The 22,893-nt window shown below is 40.9% G+C and overlaps 2 protein-coding genes and 1 long non-coding RNA gene across 3 annotated transcripts in view; 1 reads left to right on the forward strand and 2 right to left on the reverse strand.

Moving 5' to 3' along the window:
- Positions 1-22,893, forward strand: part of LOC131995517 (uncharacterized) — a 289,133-nt gene that overhangs the window by 200,551 nt on the left and 65,689 nt on the right. The window lies entirely within an intron of this gene.
- Positions 1-22,893, reverse strand: part of LOC106092493 (transmembrane channel-like protein) — a 165,198-nt gene that overhangs the window by 116,725 nt on the left and 25,580 nt on the right. The gene's annotated exons all lie outside the window — the stretch shown is intronic.
- On the reverse strand, positions 14,998-17,040 carry LOC106093979 (uncharacterized). Its single transcript, XM_013261146.2, has one exon. It carries the CDS (start codon positions 16,831-16,833, stop codon positions 15,049-15,051), a length of 1,785 nt encoding a protein of 594 aa, XP_013116600.2. The 5' UTR covers positions 16,834-17,040; the 3' UTR covers positions 14,998-15,048.

Below are 22,893 nucleotides of genomic sequence, written 5' to 3' on the forward strand. Positions count from 1 at the left end.
GTGGTGTAGATGTTAAGAAGATCAGACGGAGTGAAGTAATTCTTACACCGTTTACGGATGCCTAAACATTTGAATGCTTCTTTCGACACTTTGAATACATGTTTAGCCCAATGGACTTCACTTTGTTGATTGCTCAACATCTACACCGTTGATAGACAAAGATGATCGTAATGGGTCAGCGAATTGTTTGTGTGACAACAAGCATCACTGAGTCTTCTGTGCATTAAAATCTACTCCATTTATTCGACCCCACTCAGAAATGGCCAGCAAATCCTGGCAGAGTGTATCGCCCATAACCCGCCTCTTGTCCTCAATCTCTCGAAGACTTGGACAGAGATTACTGTCATCCGCAAATGAGTAGATCGGATTCAATGTCTGACCCAACAGATCGTTGATGAAAATTAGAAAAAGAGAAGGAGAAGGAGAAATAACAGAGCCCTGGGGTATACCTGTGCTCATTGGATGAGAACCCATCTATAACGACTCGAATAGTGCGATCTCTGAGAAAGCTCGAAATAAATCGAACGAAGCCATTACCGACACCAAATGCGACAAGCTTTGATAGTAGCGCACCTTGCCAGACCCTATCAAATGCCTTGGAGATATCCAGAGCCACAACCTTACTCTCACCAAACTGGTCGATTGAGCGACTCCAACGTTCCGACACAAACCAGCCGTATGCGGAGCATGCGGAGATATAAAGTGCCAAGAAAACCCTTGCAAGTTATACTTCTCCGAGACACATTTGTGTAAAATTTTAATGAATTTTTTTTTAATTCTTCAGCTAGTGATCTACTAGCTCCAACAAAGTTAGTGCAGTTGTCAGAAAACATTTTGTTGTGAAATTAGAATGGCTCAAGTAGACAGAATGGCTCTCTGCAGTTTCGCATTGCGCTGTTTTTCATTATTAGGCTAGAAATATATAAAGTAGAGCTAGTATAATGCATGAAAAGTATTTTTGCCCGAAAAAACACTGCAAATATGAGGAAGCTTAAATGAGAGTACCATATAAGCCTTTTAGGAGAAAACACCTGCACCAACTCCACAATCCATCGTGCAGTTGACCGAGCATATCGAAAACAGCTTTCCTTTCTTAAATTCCGGTTATTTGATGGTCAATGCAGTAGTGCTGAGGTCTATTGTGTTTGTAAATGCTGAAGAAAGTTACTTTTAGATAAAAGCTCGAATCTATATTTGATTTGTGTTTTTCAACTTCAGCCCACAGTAACTTCGACCAACTGAAAGTTTTGAAAATCGAACATGCAAACATATTCGTTCTCTTGTCTATTTCTGCTACTTTCCGATTAGTTTTTTAGTTTTGATAAAAATGTAAAACAGCCAAAGAGGAACAAAAGGAATCGAATCAAATAAAACTTTTATCTATTTCTTTGTTTCCTTTTGTCGCATGACACACAGACGCACTATACCACTCCTCCTCGTTCATTTAAAGCCAGTTCGGTTTCGATTTCTGTGGCAAATGTCCTGCGAAAGTTAAACTTTTACTTTCACTGCCATGACACATTTCAAATGCCATCATGTTGACCATTTTTTACGGATGGCCACTAGGAGGTGTAGCACTATAACGTTCATTACTGCTACTCTCTACATATATTTGTTGTTATTTTCATTTGTATTAAGTTTTTTTTTTTATGGTTTTTGATAAATGCGTGTTTGGGGAGAAACGTGTTGGCCATATTTCATTTTTTGTTTTCCACTCCAACTTTTTCCTTCAACCACAAGTCTGAGGTTTTGCTTTGCGTTTCGCTGTGTTCAGTCCTCGGTGATTATTACATATTTGTGCAAATGATAAATCTGTTTTTTCATTAAATCTGATGGCTGACTTGACCTTAGATTTGAGTTATAATCGAGAACATGTGTCCCAAATGTCCACCCGGCTAGGTTGTCTTGTCTTCGATGACTTACAAAATAATGTCAACGGAGAAATGACCAAAGCATTAGTCAGCGCAAAATAGTGGTCTATGGGTTACATAGCCTATATTTGGTGTTTGAAACATTTAATACAAGGCTAAATGGAAATTGACGTAATATGTTGCAGGCTAGAAGGATACGAACATGTTCACAACATAAGCCAACTTATTCGCAAAATTTAACAAGCTATAGTCCGACCATAATTGAACTGAATATTGGAGATCATAGTAGAAGTCGTTGTATAAAATTTAAGCCAATTCGAATAAAATTTGCGCCCTTTAGAGGCTCAAGAAGTGTAATAGGGATATCGATTTATATGGGAGCTGAATCAGGCTATAGACCGATTCAGACCATAATTGACACGTATGTTGAAGGTCATAAGGGAAGTCATTGTACAAAATTTCAGCCAAATCGGATAAGAATTGCTCTCTCTAGTGGCTCAAGAAGTCAAGATTAGAGACCGGTTTATATGGCAGCTATATCAGGTTAAAAACTTTTTAGCCAAATCGGATAGAAATTGCGCCCTCTTGCGGCTGAATAAGTCAAGACCTCAAATCGGTTTATATGACAGCTATGTCAGGTTATGGACCCATTATAATCATATTTGTAATAGTTTTTGGAAGTCACAACAAAACACTTCTTGCGAAATTTCAGCCAAATCGGATAATAATTGGGCTCTCTAGTGGCTCAAAATGTCAATATTAAACATCGGTTTATATGGCAGCTATATCAGGTTAAAGACGATTTGAACCATACTAAGCATAGTTGTTGAACATCACAACAAAACACCTCATGCTAAATTTCAACCAAATCGTATGAGAATTGCGCCCTCTAGCGGCTGAATAAGTCAAGACCTCAGATCGGTTTATATGACAGCTATATCAGGTTATGAACCAATTATAATCATATTTATTATAGGTGGTGAAAGTCACAACAAAACACTTCTTGCAAAATTTCAGCCAAATCGGATAAGAATTGCTCTCTCTCGTGGCTCAAGAAGTCAAGATTAAAGATCGGTTTATATGGCAGCTATCAGGTTATAGACCGATTTGAACCATACTTAGCACACTTGTTGAAAGTCATAACAAAACACCTCGTGCTAAATTTTAGCCAAATCAGATAGGAATTGCGCCCTCAAGCGGCTGAATAAGTCAAGACCTCAGATCGGTTTATATGACAGCTATATCAGGTGATGGACCGACTTGAACCACACTTAACACAATTGTTGGATATTATAACAAAACATGTCATGCAAAATTTCAGCTAAATCGGATAAGAATTGCGCCCTCTAGCGGCTCAAGAAGTCAAGATCCAAAATCGGTTTATTTGGCAGCTATATACAAACATGAACCGATATGGCTCATTTCCTATCCCATCCGACCTACACTAATAAAAAGTATTTGTGCAAAATTTCAAGCGGCTAGCTTTACTCCTTCGAAATTTAGTGTGCTTTGGACAGACAGACGGTCGGACAGACGGACGAACATGGCTAGATGGACTAAAAATGACATGACGATCAAGACTTTATATACTTTATGGGGTCTCAGAGGAATATTTCTAGGAGTTACAAACAGAATGACGAAATTAGTATACCCCCATCCTGTGGTGGAGAGTAAAATAAAGCCTTAGGTTAGGTTAGGGTTAAGTGGCAGTCTGTCATCAGACTAACATATGTAGACGTTTTCGTCCATTGTGATACCATCGAACAGAAGAAGGAAGATGCCTTCTAGTTTCTACCATTGAACCATCCAGATCGCTTTAAAAAGCCCAATAACTTGCGAATGTTCACATTAGCAGATGTGAACATTCAGACAGGTTCTCAAAGAAATGAGAACCTAAAGTGGAACTCCTTCTGACTGCTAATGCGGGACACACACAAAGAAGGTATAGACTCTTCTTCATCTTCGATATCCTCACAGCTTTTGCAAAAGTGGTTGCTGGCTACCTTCAGTCTGTCAGCATGTTTTCCGATTAGACAGTGACCTGTCATGACGTCCGTCAATGACTGAGACATTTGTTTTAGCTAATGACAGCAAAGCAGTAGACCTCTTCAAGTCTAGATTAGGCCACAGAGTTTTGGAATGCTCACAGTCCGCTCTATGTGACCATCTATCATTCGTTGTCCTTCGGTCCTGGTCCTGAAAACTTAGCTTAAATGTCGCTAGAGGCATACCCGCAGATTGCAGTATCCCTGGAATGTGTAGGGTAGTTCCTAGTCTCGCAAGCTCATCCGCTTTACAATTCCCTGGGATATCTCTGTGGACCGGCAACCAGAAACGGTGAATTTTGAACTGTTCAGCCATCTCGTTGAGAGATCTGCAACAGTAGAGGGCGGTTTTTGTGTTCAGAAATACGTTCTCCAGGGATTTAATGTCTGCGTGGCTATCTGAGAAGATATTTATGCCAATGGTCGTAATGACATTATATCTTAGCCATTCCACCTCTTCCTTAATTGCAATGATCTCCGCTTGATACACACTGCAGTGGTGGGGTAACCTTTTCGATATGACCAGTTCTTGATCTTTAGAGTACACCCCAAAGCCCGCCTGGTCGTTTTGTTTGGAACCATCCGCATAGAAGTCTATTTAACTTCTGCTACCAGGGATATCGTAGTTCCAATCGGTTCTATCAGTAGTGGTGTAGGTTATAAAAATCAATTTGTGTTTGTCGGTTTGTTTTGATTTGTTCCGTATAGACTCAAAATCTTACTAACCGATTACCTTAAAATTTTCACGGATTGCGTAGGTTGGTCTGGAAGGAAACTTCTGCTTTTTAATTTTTTGACATCGACAGAGAAGCGGACCCTCCCCTTTACCCCAAAAGTACTACCTTTAAATAAAAGTGTACCGATCGGGACAATATGGGATTCAAGTGAAAGGTATTCAGGAGTAGAGCACAATTTTTTATTAAAAATTGGGTCCAAGTACCTGGGGGCCGCCCCAACCCCAAAACCCCCTAAAATAGGTTTATTGGACGAGTATGACAATGTGGGACTCAAATAAAAGGTATTCGGTGGTAGATTACGAATATGGTCAGGTAGAAGGAATATGCTTTATAATTTGTTGATATAGGAAGAGGGTGGACCATACCCCGTTACCCCAAAAAAAAACCACCCAAAACTAAAAGTGGACCGATAAGGACAACATGGATATCAAATGAAAGGTTTTGAAGAGAAAAATATAGAATAGAATTTTTATAAAATTTAACAAAAATATCAACAGTTATAAGAGAATTATATACGCCAATACAATCTGTTTACAAATGACCACATTATTGCAAATTACTCAATGTTAGACGAGATGCGAATGTAGAGGGTATTATGTCAAATTATGATTATGTAAAATTTTTAGCGAAATATTGTAATAAATGCGATTTTTATGTGGTGTAAACCACCACAGCTCAGAGGTTAGCATGTCCGCCTACGACGCTGAACGCCTGGGTTAGAATCCTGGCTAGACCATCAGATAAACAATTTTCAGCGGTGTTTTTTCCCTCCTAATGCTGGCAACATTTGTGAGGTACTATGCCGTGTAAAACTTCTCTGCAAAGAGGTGTCGGCGATTTTCCAGAGGAGCATCTCAGTGAGGAGTCAGGTGACACTGGCTCTCAATTAAATACTAAGTGCCAATGATACTCGAGATGACAAGGCGAGTTATTGGCGCCTTCAAATAACCAATGGCGAACATCAACGTCTGTTAACCGATTAGGGCGGCTGGAGGCGAGCGTCGGATCTTAGAGCAAGCGGCTCGCTACAACAAGGGATACAGTAACCCGCTACCGGAAAACCATGGGAATCGCTATGGGAAACAAAGGAATAGTAAAAACGAACCCCCCTAACGTTGACGACCAACGCAAACGAAGAAAGAACCATGATTTGCGGATTTGCACCTGGAATATCCGCACTCTCTATAGAGAAGGAGCAGTATACGCGCCGGTGGATGTATTAGAGAAGTACAAGGCAGATATTACCGCCTTACAGTAAGTGCGATGGACTGGGAATGGCGTCACTACAACACCAAACGGTGACGAACTATACTATAGCTGCCATAACATGAGGCATGTGAATTTGTGTTTAGTCGGAGACTAAACCACCTTGTCTCCAGCTTTACTCCGGTGGATGAGAGGGTAGTCGCAATCCGCATAAAAACCAAATTCTTCAACATCAACCTTACATGTGCCCATGCCCCGATGGAAGACAAGGACGAGCAGACCAAGGATATTTTCTACGAGCGCCTAGAGAGAGAATATGACCGCTGCCTCACCCTTGATATTAAAATCGTTCTGGAAGATTTTAATGCGAAGATAGGGAGGGAAAACATTTTTGGTCCAACAGTCGGAATGTTTAGCCTCCACGAGATAGAGTCTGGAAATGGGTTGAGGCTGAAAACATGGTAGTTAGTAGCACCAGATTTCAACACAAAAATATTTACAAAGCTTAATGGATGTCACCCGATCAAAACCCGAGGAACCAAATTGATCACATTGTGATAGATCCTGCGTGTTACATGTACGATCGATCCATGGAGCGAATATAGATTCGGATCATTACCTTGTTGCACCAAAGGTTCCCACTCGTTTCACATTGCAAGTTTCTTTGCAACGGTATAGTTTAATCTACTGACCCAACTGCTTAATGAAAGCACTCCTTGTTCCTATGATATAATAGCGCAGTGACAAACCATTGCCCACTCCATGGAAAATGCCGCGAAATACGTACTTGGGTTTCGGAAGCCTCCCTCAAAAAACCCGTGCTACGACCAAGAGTATCGAGATGCTACTGAAGCCAAGAACGCTGCATATAGAGCAACCCTGCAATCAGTAGCAAGGCGCCAGATGAAGAAGAGTTATCGGGAGAAAAGGAGAGAGAAGAAACATCTATTCCGCAGAAAGACAAATGAAATGGAAAGACGCGAGTGTGAGCGAATTGAGATGGACAGGAGTCAGAATGAAGTCGGGAAATTCTACCGAAGAATTAAACATCAAATCGATGGCTTTGGTGCAGGCACATCCTCCTGCATAGACAAAGAACGAAATCTGGTAACTGACACAGACAACATGCTGAGGATATGGAAAGAACATTTAACCCTACTGCTAGTGTCCGACATGGGCGGCGAAGAGCATACCGCAGAACCAATCCCTGATGATGGTTTAGAATGTTTACCTTCCAGTCAGAAAGAGGTGCAAGTAGCAGTGACTCGACTTAAAAACAACAAGGCAGCAGGAGCCGACGGGTTACCCGCTGAACTATTTAAGACCGGAGGCGACACGCTGATAAGGCGTATACAGCTTTTACCCAACTGCTAGTGTCCGACGTTGGCGGCGAAGAGCATACCGCAGAACCAATCCCTGATGATGGTTTAGAATGTTTACCTCCCAGTCAGAAAGAGGTGCAAGTAGCAGTGACCCGACTAAAGATCAACAAGGTAGTAGGAACCGACGTGTTACCCGCTGAACTATTTGAGACCGAAGGCAACACGCTGATAAGGCGTACACAGCTTTTACCCAACTGCTAGTGTCCGACATTGGCGGCGAAGAGCATACCGCAGAACCAATCCCTGATGATGGTTTAGAATATTTACCTCCCAGTCAGAAAGAGGTGCAAGTAGCAGTGACTCGACTAAAGATCAACAAGGCATTAGGAGCCGACGGGTTACCCGCTGAGCTATTTGAGACCGTAGGCGCTGATAAGGCGTATGCATCGACACTACAATATATTCCGTACACAAGAAAGGAGACAAGACGGAATGTGCCAACTACAAAGGAATAACACAAGATACTCTGGAGCGTACTGTGTGAAAGAATTAAACCTAAAGTCAATGAGATAATTAGGCCCTATCAATGCGGCTTTAGACCTGTTAAATCCACCGTAGACCAGATATTCACACTGCTCCAAATCATGGAAAAGACCCGAGGAGGACAAATCAACACCTTATATTTCTTTGTTGCTTTCGATGAGTTTGTTATCCCTGCAAAATTAATGAGACTTTGCAGCATGACACTTGCTGATACGCATTCCCCAATAAGAATATGAAAGAATCTATCGGAACCATTTAATACCAAACGAGGTTTCAGACAAGGAGACATCATATCGTGTGATCTCTTTGATATCCTGCTGGAGAAGATTATACGAGATGCAGAACTAAATATGGTTCAGACCGGACTATATTTAGATATAGCTGTCATATGGAGCGATCTCCCGATAAAGAGTCTGAAGTCCATTAAAGCTTTATTTTTTATCCGATTTCACTGAAATTTTAAACAGCGAGTAGATTAAAGTCTCCTAACACAGAACCCAAATATGGTTCTGTACGGACTATATTTAGATATAGCTGTCATGCAGACCGATGAAGCCAATAAAGGCTTTATTTATTATCCGATTTTGCTGAAATTTGAGACAATGAGTGGTTTCAGACTTCCCAACATCCGACCTTAATATGGTTATGATCGGACTATATTTAAATATAGCTGCCATGTAGACGGTTCTGCCGATAAGGGGGCTGAGGCCCATAAAAGCTTTATTTATTACCCGATTTCGCTGAAATTTAAATCAGTGAGTTTTTCTGAGCCTCCCGGTATCCGACCTTAATATGGTTCAGTTTGGTTTATATTTGGATATAGCAGCCAATAAGACTTATATTTTTTTCTACAAAATTGAATAGTGACTTATATATATTAGACCACTCAATGTCCGTGCCGAATTTGGGTGTTTAAGTTATCAAATTTTCACCGGATTGTGACGAAAGGGGGTTTACATATATACCAGAGGTGGTGGGTATCCAAAGTTCGGCCCGGCCGAACTTATGGCTTTTAACTTGTTTAACACATACATTTTATATTTGCAACCTTTTTCAAACTTACTACAATCCAAGTTAATATTGGGTTGCTCAAAAAGTAATTGCGGATTTTTTAAAAGAAAGTAAATGCATTTTTAATAAAACTTAGAATGAACTTTAATCAAATATACTTTTTTTACACTTTTTTTCTAAAGCAAGCTAAAAGTAACAGCTGATAACTGACAGAAGAAAGAATGCAATTACAGAGTCACAAGCTGTGAAAAAATTTGTCAACGCCGACTATATGAAAAATCCGCAATTACTTTTTGGGCAACCCAATATATAGTGTTTGGTGCCTTATTCCGCATCTTTGTATATATATATATAAATAAATGCTTGCTGTGTCATGCCGTAAACAAGAAGAAAAAAACGAAATATCCTGTCACAGAGCGAGTCCTTTGTAGCTTCATATAAATACATGTTTTCAGACTGCCATAAAGAGCAACACTTCAACATATTCCTTTTTGTAAAACGTAAAGCGAGCCATCATCGTCACTGCCATACATTCATTCACACGATGCTGATGATGATGGCAACATAAATTCATCGTAATAAATTCGCATTTTTACATACATTCTTAGGTCTGAAACAGCAATTGTATGGTGGCTGCTTTGCATTGACACCCGTTTCAATTGGGTAGTAGCCTTAAAGGATTTTTATGCATAATTTTAAACTTTCTTATTTACCTTTACTCACACACACAGTTGAGTTTGCCTACAATGATGTGCTTCACATTTACAATTTGCATAAATTTGTTATTAATATCATTCATTCATTTACACTTCCTTCCTTCCTTACGAACGCGTGTGTGGCAACGTTTGTGTATCATCGATAAGGACATGATTGAGTATATTATGCCTGTGGGGAGGTAAGCCTTACACGCAATATTATGCATATTTAATGTTTAAAAAATTAATGTAAAATCATGCATAAAGTTTATGATTTCCATATAAAAAATTTCCATTTCCAAAATGTTGTTCATGCACACTACCTTAGAATGAAAGGGTGTGTTGAGCTTGTATTTTTGTTTTTTTCCCCACCACCGAAGTATGGGGGTGTACTAATTTTCCTCATTCTGTTTGTAACTCCTCCAAATATTCGTCTTAGACCCGCTAAAGTATATATATTCTTGATCGTCATGACATTCTAAGTTGATCTAGCCATGTCCGTCCGTCTATCAAAAGAACGCAAACTTTCGAAGGAGTAAAGCTAGCCGCTTTTTAAGAGCGCACAACAAGCCGATTAGTGGCTTAGGTGTATGCTCATCGTGGCATGGGGCGGATTACTATCTGCACCCTCTTTTCAACCTAACTTACTTATTTTCAAGACTGCTTCTTATTATTGTAGGTCGGTTGCGATTGTAAATGGGCTATATCGGACCATGTCTATATCAAAATGCCATAAAAACGGATCTGGGATCTTGACTTTTTGAGCCACTAGAGGGCACAATTCTTATCCGATGAAATTTTGCGTGGGGTGTTTTATTATGGCTTCCAAACACTGTGCTAAGAATGGTTGAAATCTGTCCATAACCTCATATAGCTGTCATATAAACCTATCTGGGGTCTTGACTTCTTGAGCGTCTAGAGGGCGCAATTCCCTTCCGATTTGGCTGAAATGTTGCACAAAGTGTTCTGTTTTGACTTTCAACGACTGTGCTAAGTGTGGTTTAAATCGGTCCATAACCTGGTATAGCTGCCATATAAACCGATCTTAAATCTTGACTTCTTGATTCTCCAGAGGACGCAATTCTAATCTGACTTGGCTGAAATTTTGCATAACGTGGTTTGTTACAACTTCTAACAGCTGTGTCAAATATGATTCAAATCGGTCCATAACCTATTATAGCTGCCATTTAAACCGATCTGGGATCTTGACTTCTTGATCCTCCAGAGATCGTAATTATTATCCGATTTGGCTGAAATTTTGTACAACAGCTTCGCCCATGGCCATCAACACACGTGTCAAATATGGTCTGAATCTGTATATAGCCTGAAACAGCTTCCATATAAACCGATCTATCTGTTTTTATCTTAAGCCCCTAAAAGGCGCAATTATTACTCGAATTGGCTGAAATTTTGCACAACGTCTTGAACATTCAATTCAATTATGGTCCGAATCGGACCATAACTTGTTTTTATACCCTACCCCACCACTGTGGTACAGGGTATAATAGATTTGTGCATTTGTTTGCAACGCAAAGGTGGAGAAGAGCTAGCTCGATAAGTATACGGATCGGCTTAGAATCACTTCCTGATTCGATATAGCTATGTCCGTCCATCTGTCTGTCCATGTATTCTTGTAATCAAGGTACAGGTCGCATTTGTTGTCCGGTTTTCACAAACTTTTGCACAAGTCTCTCTCTCAGATGAAGATATAGCTCCCATATGTATCTTTCATTCGATGTGGCCTTTTAAGGCTGCAGAAGCCACAATTTTCGTCCGATTTTGCATGAAATAGAATAGATTAGTTCTGTAGGTGGGACTGATGGTTTCCTTGGGAGCCCACTCCAAAGAAACTCTGAATATTTATAATCATAACTTGGCGTTAGTCACAAATTTTATCTACCTCGGCATCGCCTTAAACAATCTTTCAAGGCGCCCATTATCCAGTATAGTATTACAGTACTTTTTTATACTTATCGGCTGAGACAATGGGTTATCCACACTTTTTATACCCAGCACCGTAGGATAGGGGGTATTATCATTGAGTCGTTCCGTTTGCAACACATCGAAATATCAATTTCCGACCCTACAAAGTATATATATTTCGGATAGTCATAAAATTCTAAGACGATTTTACGATGTCCGTGTGTCTGTCCGTCTGTCCCTCCGTCTGTTGTAATCATTCTACAGCCTTCAAAAATCGAGACATTGAATTGAAATTTGGCACAGATACGTCTTTTTGATGCAGGCCGGTTAAGTTATTGAACGGGCCAAATCGCACCATATTTGGATATAGCTGCTATATTGACCGATTTGCCGATTAAGGGTCTTACTTTAATTGGCTATAACAGAATATTTCTTCCACTGGCCGAACGTAGAATAGCGTTCCAAGCGCCTCGATCTTCTGCGCTCATTCTAAAATCTCTGACACCAAGTTTCGAGATGTCTCCCACAACTTGATCTTTCCATCAGGCTTTTGGTCTTTCCGTCAGGCTTTTGGTCTGCCTCATCTTTCACAAGTACCCATGCTTCAGAACCATATAACAGCATGGGTAGCATCAGTGTCTTGTAAAGTGTAGTCTTCGTCTGTCGAGAGATGGCCTTGTTTCTGAACTGCTTTCTTAGTCCAAAGTAGCATCTGTTTGCCAGTATTATTCTTCGCTTTATCTCAAAACTGGTGTCATTCGTTTCGGTTACGGCGGTGCCGAGGTAGATAAAGTTACTGACTATCTCAAAGTTGTGATTCCCAACTTTCTCCATGTTCTTTATCGGCTCGGTTGTACAAGGCTTTTTGGGAGTGGAGACCATCCATTTCGTCTTATCTCCATTTACTGCCAGACCCATTTTCACTGACTCTCTTTCGATTCTTTCAAAGGCTGCAGTTACTACTTCCGGTGACCGACCTATGATATCGATATCGTCGGCATAGTAGCATGCGCTCTCTTGTGATTAGTGTGCCATATCTATTCACTTCTGCATCTCGTATAATCTTCTCCAGCAGGATATTAAAGAGATCACACGATAGGCTGTCTCCTTGTCTGAAACCTCGTTTGGTATTAAATGGTTCGGAGAGATTCTTTCCTATTCTTACTGAGGAACGCGTATCAGCAAGTGTCATCCTGCAGAGTCTTATTAATTTTGCAGGGATACCAAACTCAGACATGGCTTGAAATACCTTTGAACGTAAAGGAGTATAGAAGGCGGCTTTGTAGTCAACAAAGAGGTGGTAGGTGTTGATTTGTCCTTCTTGGGTCTTTTCCAGGATTTGGCGCAGTGTGAATATCTGGTCTAGGGTGGATTTACCAGGTCTAAAGCCGCATTGATAGGGCCCAATTATCTCATTGACTTTAGGTTTTAATCTTTCACACAGTACGCTCGAGAGTATCTTGTATGCGATGGGGAGGAGACTTATTCCTCTGTAGTTGGCACATTCCGTCTTGGCTCCTTTCTTGTGTACGGGACATAGTATGCTGAGGTTTCAATCATCGGGTATGCGTTCTTCAAGCCAGATTGCCCAGATAAGCTGATGCATACGCCTTATCAGCGTGTCGCCTACGGTCTTAAATAGTTCAGCGGGTAACCCTTCGGCTCCTGCTGCCTTGTTGTCCTTCAGTCGGGTTACAGCCACTTGGACCTCATACTGACTTGGAGATAAACATTCTGTAGCATCATTAGGGATTGATTCCGCGGTATTCCCTTCACCGCCAACGTCGAACACTAGCAGTTGAATAAAATGTTCTTTCCGTATCCTCAGCATGCTATCTGTGTCAGTTACGGGACTTCCTTATTTGTCTCTGCAGGAGGGTGTGCCTGAACCAAAGCCATTGGTTTGATGTTTGATTCTTTGGTAGAATTTCCGGACTTCATTCGAACTCCTGTACAGCTCGATTCGCTCACACTCACGTCTTTCTAGTTTCTTTTTCTTTGTGGGGAATAGACGTTTCACCTCTCTCCTTTTCTTCCCATATCTCTACTTCATCTGTTGTTACTGATTGCAGGGTTTCTCCGTAAGACGGATTATTGGCTTCAGTAGCATCTCGACACTCTTCGTCGTACAATGGGTTCCTTGGGGGAGGCTTCCGGTACCCATGTACGGATTTCGCGGCATATTCCATGGAGTGGGCAATGGTTTGCCACTGTTCCATTATATCATCGGGTTAAGGAGTGCTTTCATCAAGCAGTTGGGTCAGTCGTTTGGAGTATGCCGTTGCCATCTATCCAGCTTCCTTGCAGTGTCACATCGTACTTTCCTCGCCATGCTCAGACGTGTGCAAATCTTTGCTGCAACAAGATAATAATCCGAATCTATGTTTGCTGCTCCGATCGAACGTACATCAAACACGCTGGATGAATGACTTCCATCTATTCCAAGAAATCTATTTGATTTCCTGTGTTTTGATCGGGTGACTATCAAGTGACTGTGTTAATTTTTTTATGTTGAAATCTGATGCTGCCAACTACCATGTTCTTTGCCGCGGCGAAATCTATAAGCCGCAATCCATTATGGGAAGTTTCTTCGCGTAGACTTAATTTTCCGACTGTTGGACCAAAAATGTCTTCCTTCCCTATTTTCGCATTAAAATTTCCCAGAACGATTTTAATATCATGGGCGGGGCAGCGGTCATATTCTCTCTCTAGGCTCTCATAGAAAATGTCCTTTGTGTGCTCCTCCTTGTCTTCCGTCGGCGCATGGCCACAAAATAGTCTGATGTTGAAGAATTTGGCTTTTATGCGGATTGTGGCTAGCCTCTCATCCAACGGGGTAAAGCTTAAGACATGGTGTTTCAGTCTCCGACTAACCACAAATCCACAGCCAAATTCATGTCTCGTGTTATGGCAGCTATGGTATAGTTTGTCACCATTTGATGTTGTTGTGACGCTATTCCTGTAAGGCGGTAACATCTGACTTGTACTTCTCTAATACATCCGCCAGCGCGTATACTGCACCTTCTCTATAAAGCATGCGGACATTCCTTTTTTCATTTGCGTTGGTCGTCAACGTTGGGGGGTCCGTTTTTGCTATTCCTTCGTTTCTCATTGTAGTTCTCATAATTTTCCGCGGGGCGGGTTACTAGCCCTGAGCCCCAACCGCATGGGTTTTGTGGGATTGCACATGTATCCCATGTTGTGGCTAGCCGCTTGCTCCAAGATTCGACGCTCGCCGCCAGCTGCCCCTAACCTGGGAACAGACGCTGATGTTGGCCATTGTTTAGTTAAAGTCCCCTTGTTATCTCGAGAATCATTGGCAATCAGTATTTAATTAAGAGCCAGTGCCACCTGACTCCTCATTGAGACTCTCCTCTCGAAAATCGCTGACTGCCCGCGACCGCATTTGCAGCTACTCTGCATTAAAACGGAGCATTCCACCATCCGCAACCTGTGGAAGCGCCCGGTAGCTTTCTGCTAAGCTTCCCGCGATAACGATATATACCACATAAGTCGGAACTCAAAGTGCAAATCTGTGTGGTGCTCATAGTTATCCCGTGTCGGCCGGATCCTATAACCGAACTGATTTGCAAAACTAAAATAAAAATATGTTTTTTTGTTTGTTATAAAAATCAATGTAACGATTTTGTGTTTCGAGAGAATATTTAAAAATTTAAAAGTCATAAATAATTTGTTTAGAATCTTTCAAATGGCATTACAACCGTGCTGCGTCTAGAAGTCTTTTGTACAGGTTCCAATACCAGCGGCATGGCTTCACGTTCCAAGTCACATCCCAAAGTTCTATGCTCATGATGACGATCTGTTTCCAAACGTTGCTCAAGATCAACTGAAATGGTACCCCCTGAAATGCTGCTCTCACAAGTCGAGGAGCTTTTGCGTAAACCTATGGAATCTTCCGAACTTCCATCCTCACTACAAAGTTTAGCAAAGTAATGTTCACGCTCTTTGGATTGATCATAATTGCAGCTTGGTTCATGTTCACGAAGTTCTCTTTCGTTTTCCAAATTATTTTCTATTATTTGTTGACGGACATTTGAAGGTATGCTAAGAGGTTCATTGGAGGCCTGACGGCAATTATTGCGAATCCAAGCGATTTCCTCTTCACAAGCGACCACCTTCATTTCGGGAAAAGGGGGATGACGATGTAGAATTAAACCAGTTCGAGGATTATAAATGCCCTCTTCGACATCAAGCTGATGCTTGCGTAGTTCTCTGGCCGGGCCTTTGGCGGTAGGAAAGGAAGTGGGACCAACTGGTGGTATACCCTGAACATGTTCTATGGCAAAGCGGCGATCCCGTTTGCAGCAATAATTCCATGAAGAAAAATCGGCCTTCATTGCTCGAAAAGAGGCTGTGACTTGTAGGCCATCATCAAACCACATGGAATCGATTTCCTCTAAGACACCATCCACAAAAGTGCCTTTGTAGGTGAAATTATAGGGTGAAGCGAGGTGTAAAGTACCATAACCATTGAAGTGACCACATTGAAAATAACCACGATATTCACTGCCATCGGGATAGGTGTAGATGCCATAACCATCCATGCATTGAAGGGCATTATGCCACACACCACTGTAACGACTTCCTGTCAAAAGGCGTTGCTTGGTGCCCTTACAAGGAGCAGAAGGCATGGAAGTCGAAACACCAGTATGAAAAGTTTCCTTATCGGGTTCTGTTGAAGTGGAGTCTAAAATGTCACTTGAACTCTTGGTTTTTGCGGTATCATCAGCAAGGAAATTCAATTTCTTCTCAAGTCTTTCGGGGATATTTTCTAAGGATTTATGTGGCAAAATTTCTTCTTGATTTTTTGGATTAGAAGATTGTTTTGCATGAAGCTGAGAGACCTTCTCCACTTTGCCAATATTTTCTTGTCCCTCATATTGTGAAGTATCATTATTTTCAGTCCATATTGCAGATACAGTTAATTCCCTTGAAACTTCGCCTTTACTTGAGATATATGTATTCAAAGGAACTTCTTCAACAGACTCTTTCTGTTTTTCAGTTTCTGGAGAATTTTCTTCTACGATATCGCCCTTGGGTTTGCTTCCCGCAAATTTTTGATAATCAAATTTCTTAATGTCATTGGTAAATGTTATTTTTTTGACATTCTTCAGTAAAAAATCATCTCCATATTGGGGTTTTGAATCTAATTCACATTTTTCACCCTGCATTGCCTCTTTTATTTCGTCTTCGTTGCTCATTTTGGCTTTAATGGACTGCCGGAGATCTAATTTCCTAATGTCATGAATCAATCTCTCCTCCAGCTCCAGCTGTTTTTCCATATGCGGACTCTCTATTGAGGGTCTTTCTTCTTCTTGATTATCAGATAATGGTTTCTTCAAAGTTTCTTTTTCTCGTCCATCGATTTTCTGCCTCTCTTGCACCTTCTTAGTGTCACCAACCTTTTCATCACTCATAGGTGAAATTTTTTTATCTTCTGCCTGTAGAATTTCCTCCATCACATATGGTCTGTTTGCCAGCCTGCACCCACAAAATTAATCACAAAAAACGAATGTTCACTACACCAAATGGAATTTTATATTCGCCCCAAGAGTGTTAGTTTTTCCGCTTTTGTTTTCTTTTCAATCTGTCTCTCTCTCCCTCGTTTTAGAGTCTCCACAGACAATTAGTACTTTGTTGTAATATTTCCCTATATGTCATCGTCTTTTGTTTCCTTTCGTTGGTTGCTATGTTCTTGCGCATTTTTTGTTGGTAAATTCCAAAGTAAGTTTTCATGTTAAGGTGTGCGTCCGGAATATCTACCGTAACTATGGTGTGGCGACATTTGCCGGATACACCTTTAAAAGTGTTTGAGAAAAGGCTTAAGCCGCAATATATTGAGGAAATTCCACCCATGCACACGTGTTAGCTAACAATGAAGGACTCATATGTGAAATGTGTCTGTCCCCCATTCAGTTTGGTTATCATTCTTTTGCTAGAATACGCTTAGCGGTCTTTGGTACGAGGGTGAGTTCCCGAATTAGCTAAAAAGTTAGTCACCAGAAAGCCAAATTATTTTTGAAATTGGTTGGCTGGAGAGCGGTAGCCCTTATTCCTTACAATTGGGATGCCGGTCGGGGCTCTGGGCCAATAACCCGCATCCGAAAAACTAAACAAATACTCTGAGAAGCGAAGGAATAGTAACATCGGACTTCCCTAATGTTAACGATCCACGCAAACGAAAACAAGATCATGATCTATAGGTCTGCATCATGATCTATAGGTGTTCGCACTGGCAATTGTATTGGTATAGTTCAAGGCAGATATCAACGCCTTGCAGGAAAAACGATGGATCGGGAATGGCTTAACAACAAAACCAAACGGTGACGTACTATGCGATAGTTGCCATGACACAAGGCATGAATTTGGCTCTGGATTTATGGTTAGTCGGAGACTTGCCTCCAGGTTTAGTCCTGTAGATAAGAGGTTAGACACCATCCGCATAAAGGCTAAATTCCTCAACATCAGCCCTAATCCAGCTTCATCAGCTATCATGCCATGGCGGAAGACAATGTCTGCAGACCAAAGGTATTTTCTACAAGGACCTAGAGAGAGAATACGACCACTGCTCCGCCCGTGATACTAAAACCGTTCTGGGAATTTTTTTTATGCAAAGATAGCGAATGAAAATTTCCAACAGTTGGAAAACTTAGCCTCTACAAGATAAACCTCGATAAAGGCTTGAGGTAAATAGGCCATATCGGATGAAAGTTATATATGGAAGCTATATCTAAATTGATACCAATATTGATGACAATTTGCACACATATTTAGACGTCAAATAGAACTTTACTTTTACTTTATTAGGCAATGACAGAACATTTGTTCCACTAGCCGAACGTAGAATAGCGTTCCCAAAGCCTTCATCTTATGAGCTCATTCTAAAATCTATAACACCAAGTTTCGAGGTGTCTACCACCACTTGATCTTTCCATCGGGCTTTTGGTCGTCCCGGTTTGCGTGTACCACCGTGTTTGCCTACAAAAGACTTCTTTGCTGTAGCTTTTTCATTCATTCTGAACATGAACATGACCTAACCAACGCAGTGCTTGTATTTTAAAACATGTAACTATGCTATCGTCGTCATACAGCTCGTGGTTCATTCGACGCCTATATTCTCCATTAACTCAAATTGGTCCATGCATTTTACAAAGAATCCTTCTCTCAAATACTCCAAGCACTGCCTCGTCTGCTTTCACAAGTACCCATGCCTCGGAACCATACAACAATACTGATATTACAGTGTCTTGTATAGTGTAATCTTCGTCTGTCAAGAGGTCGCCTTGTTTCTAAACTGCTTACTCAGTCTAAAGTAGCATCTGTTTGCCAGTATTATTCTTCGCTTTGTTTCAAAACTGGTGTCATTCGTTTCGGTTACGGCGTTGCCGAGGTAGATAAAGTTGCTGACTGTCTCAAAGTTGTGGTTTCCAACTTTCTTCATTTTCTTTATCTGCTCGGTTGTGCAAGGCGTTTTGAGAGTTGAAACCATCCATTTCGTCTTATCTTTATTTACTGCCAGACCCATTTTCACTGACTCTCTTTCGATTCTCTCAAAGGCTGCAGTTACTACTTCCGGTGACCGACCCATGATATCGATGTCGTCGGCATAGGCGAGTAGCATTTGTTTTGTGAGTAGTGTGCCATATCTATTCACATCTGCATCTCGCATAATCTTCTCCAGCAGGATATTGAGGAAATCAAATGATAGGCTGTCTCCTTGTCTAAGACCTCGTTTGGTATTAAATGGTTCGGAGATATCTTTCCTATTCTTACCGAGCAACGATCAGCAAGTATTTTCCTGCAGAGTCTTATTAATTTCTCAGGGATACCAAACTCAGACTTGAAATACCTTTGAACGTATAGCGATACTCCTATATGTGGCTTTGTAGCCAATAAAGAGATGGAAGTGTTGATATGGCCTTCTCGGGTCTTTTCCAGGATTCGACGCAGTGTGAATATTTGGTCTAGGGTGGATTTACCAGATCTAAAGCCTCATTGATAGGGCCCAATTATCTCATTGACTTTAGGTTTTAATCTTTCACACAGCACGCTCGAGAGAATCTTGTATGCGATGGGGTAGAGATTTATTCCTCTGTAGTTGGCATATTTCGTCCTATCTCCTTTCTTGTGTAAGGGACATAGTATGATGAGGTTTCAATCATCGGGTATGCATTCTTCTAGCCAGATTGCGCAGACAAGCTGATGCATACGCCTTATCAGTGTGTCACCTACGGCCTTAAATAGTTCAGCGGGTAACACGTCGACTCCTGCTGCCTTGTTGTTCTTTAGTCGGGTCACTGCACCTCTTTCTGACTAGGAGGTAAACATTCTATAGCATCATTAGGGATTGGTTCTGCGGTATCCTCTTCGCCGCCAACGTCGGACACTAGCAGTTAGGTAAAATGTTCTTTCCATATCCTCAGCATGCTATCTGTCTCAGTTACCAGATTTCCTTCTTTGTCTCGAAGAAGGAAGTCCATGTCCTTCTCTACAAATGTCTTAAACATTTTTGTAAAAAGTTGTGGCTTTGTTTCCAATTTTTCGCCGTTTGGCCCACTGCTCACATAATGTACCTAGCCATCGTATAGTTGGTATGAATAGTTTAAACTTAATATCCTCTACAAATGTCAAAAAAAAAAAAATTTCCCCTCAGATCACCAGTTTAAAAGTTTTGGATTTATAACCAATTTTTTCGCCGTTTGGTACACTGTGCGACATTAGCATAGTTTAACGTTTCAAATTACATTGATTGCGTTGGCTAAGTCATGATGTCAGAATGAATGAAGAAGCTCCAGCGAACAAGTCTTTTGGAGACTTGTCATGGAAAAGTCAAGTGGTAAAAGACATGTCAAAGTCTAGTTTCCGAGGTTGGAGAAGGAGCGCATAAGATTGAGGCGCATAGAAATCTTTTATAAGTTCGTCTTATAGGACAACTATTCTGTGATTGGCAATTAAAGTTAAGCAAAACCAGATCAGACAGACTAGGTGTTGCATATGCTTCATGAGCGTGTCGCTTCCGGTTATAAATAGTTCAGCGGGCAATCGGTAGGCTCCTGCTGTCCTGTTGCTATTCAGCCGGGTTATTACTACAAGTGTACCATTCGGACTTGACGGCATACATTCTTTACCATCATTAGGGGTTTTTTCTTTGGTATCTTCATGGTATAACAACGGCTAGGAAAATTATTCTTTCCATATTACAAAACTTCCTCCATTGCCTTTACAGAAAGATGTGTTTGTCTCACAACCATCGGTTGGATTTCTAATACCTTGGTAGAATTTGACTTAATTCAGACTTCTGAACATCTTATACTCACGTCTTTCGATTTTTCCATTTTTATACCCTCCACCAAAGGATGGAGGCATCAAATTGGGTCATTGTGTTTGTAACTCATTGAAATATTGAACGGAGACGCAACATAGTCTTGAGATTTTCATGCCAATTTAGAGATGTGCATGAGAGTGTCCTAAAAAACAAAAATAACTCTTTTTTGAAACGCATACCCTCCATTTTTTCCCTATTGATCCCAATAAGCTAAATACGAAATATTATGACGGTCGGTTAACGATAATCCGTGCCAACACGGCATTTGAAGCTTTATGCAGTGCTTTCTAAGGATTTTAGTTAAGTATTTAAGGCCCTACCATGAAATTGGTAAACTAAGTATGCATTTTTATGGAACTAGTTGGACAGAGCCCGCTCCGCTGCGCCTTCTTTCGCTCTCTTATTTTATCTGAAATAAGGAAATAAGTCCTGTTGGGGGTGCTCCTTTTAGATATTTCGCCCAAAATGTGGATATCACATTGGTGCTCTACTCCCAAATACTTCTCATTTGAGCCTTCTATTGCTATGGTCGGTAAATATGCCCGTATGTGGGTATTTTTGGGAATGGTCAAAGTCGTGCTCAAGTCTCAAATACATTTCATTTGAGCCTAATATTTTCATTAGTAGTTTATATTTCCATTTGGCGGGCTTTGGAGGTGGCGCGCCCCCTCTAGATATGCCATTTCGCTTAAATCGCCCCACCCATCTCCGAGATCTGGTGTTTTTGGGGAGGGTCCGCCCATTAAAGTTTAAATTTTAGATCTACATCATTCTCTTGGTTTTGGTGGTGGTTTGGAGTACCCAAACCCTTTGCTCCAAAATTGTAAATCAGATTCATACTCTACTCTCAAAAACCACATTTGAGCTACATACTGCTATAGTCGTATATATGTGTGGTTTAAGCGAAATTTAGGTTAGTCGTCCCTGAAACACTGGGCCATAAAACAGATATCAGATTTGAGCCCCTTTTCCCCATAATCCATAAATATATCCAGTTTGAGGTGTATGTAGAGTGGGGCTGCCTCCCACGTTCTTAGCCCTTAGCTCTCAAAGTTCTTGTACTTTAGACCCAACTGCCATGGTTTATGGGGTGAGTCGACCTCCAAACACTTGGTCTTCTATCTAATACTTATTATTTATTGCCATAGTAGACAAATATGGCTTTGGGGGCGGACCCTGAAATAATATCAGCATCGTGCTAGAACAAGATTTTGTTTGAGCCCCATAATGTCAAGCACACTATCCACACTAATTAATTTCGTTTTGTATTGGTTATCTATACTAAAAATAATATTTTAAAGCTACCACTTGTGTCTACCGCAATTCGAGGATAAGAATTGTACTTTCCTGCCAAAAACCTTTTATTGCTGTTCTATTCTATTCTGATCAGACTTATTTTATTATTTTTAAATCCTTTTTTTTGGGTAGAATGGGGCCAATGGCCCTCATTGCCCTCTGACACATCCTTTCATTTGAATACAATATATTCTATAGGCAGTTTGGTGTGATTTTTTTGGGGGGAGAGGGTCAGTCCCACCGACGTCAAGATCCAAGAGACAATTTATTTAAGTCCTTTAATGTCGACATCTACATGTCCGGCTGAACAGCAGGACGGCAGGTCGTGACCTAGATACTTGAATCCTCATATCAACATAGATTCGAACTCTCATGTCATAGACCCTTCGTTTAATTCCCATATTGTCCCGATCGAATGACATAACTTATTGAAGCATATTATGAGGGTGGGCCAGTCTCAGACTCTGTCTTAAAGATCTTTAATTTTATACCCATTTTTGACGTTGGCCATTAATTCCTGTTTTGGGGTTTTTTTTGGGTTGCAGAGGCCCCGTAGATACCTTGGACCAAATTCCTATAATATATGTGTACTCAACACCTTTCATTTGATACCTATATTGTCCCAATCGGTAAATATGTGCTGTTGGGTGGTGTTTTTTGGGGTGGGGAACCCACCGACACTTAAGGTGACATTTTTATACCACGTTCGTACTCCACTCTTAAATACCTCTCATTTGATACCCATATTGTCCCAATCGGTAAACATGTCCGTTCGGATGGGTTTTGGGATGGGGCGACCCCCCAGGTTTTTTGATCCCAAAGTTTTATGCTGGTTTTTGGATGCGTGGTTTTTGGGTAACCGTAAGGTGGCATATAAAATTTCGCTTAAATCGGTGCA

This window comes from Stomoxys calcitrans, chromosome 1 (genome assembly GCF_963082655.1).
Source record: "Stomoxys calcitrans chromosome 1, idStoCalc2.1, whole genome shotgun sequence".
In the NCBI taxonomy this organism is placed as follows: Eukaryota; Metazoa; Arthropoda; class Insecta; order Diptera; family Muscidae; genus Stomoxys; species Stomoxys calcitrans.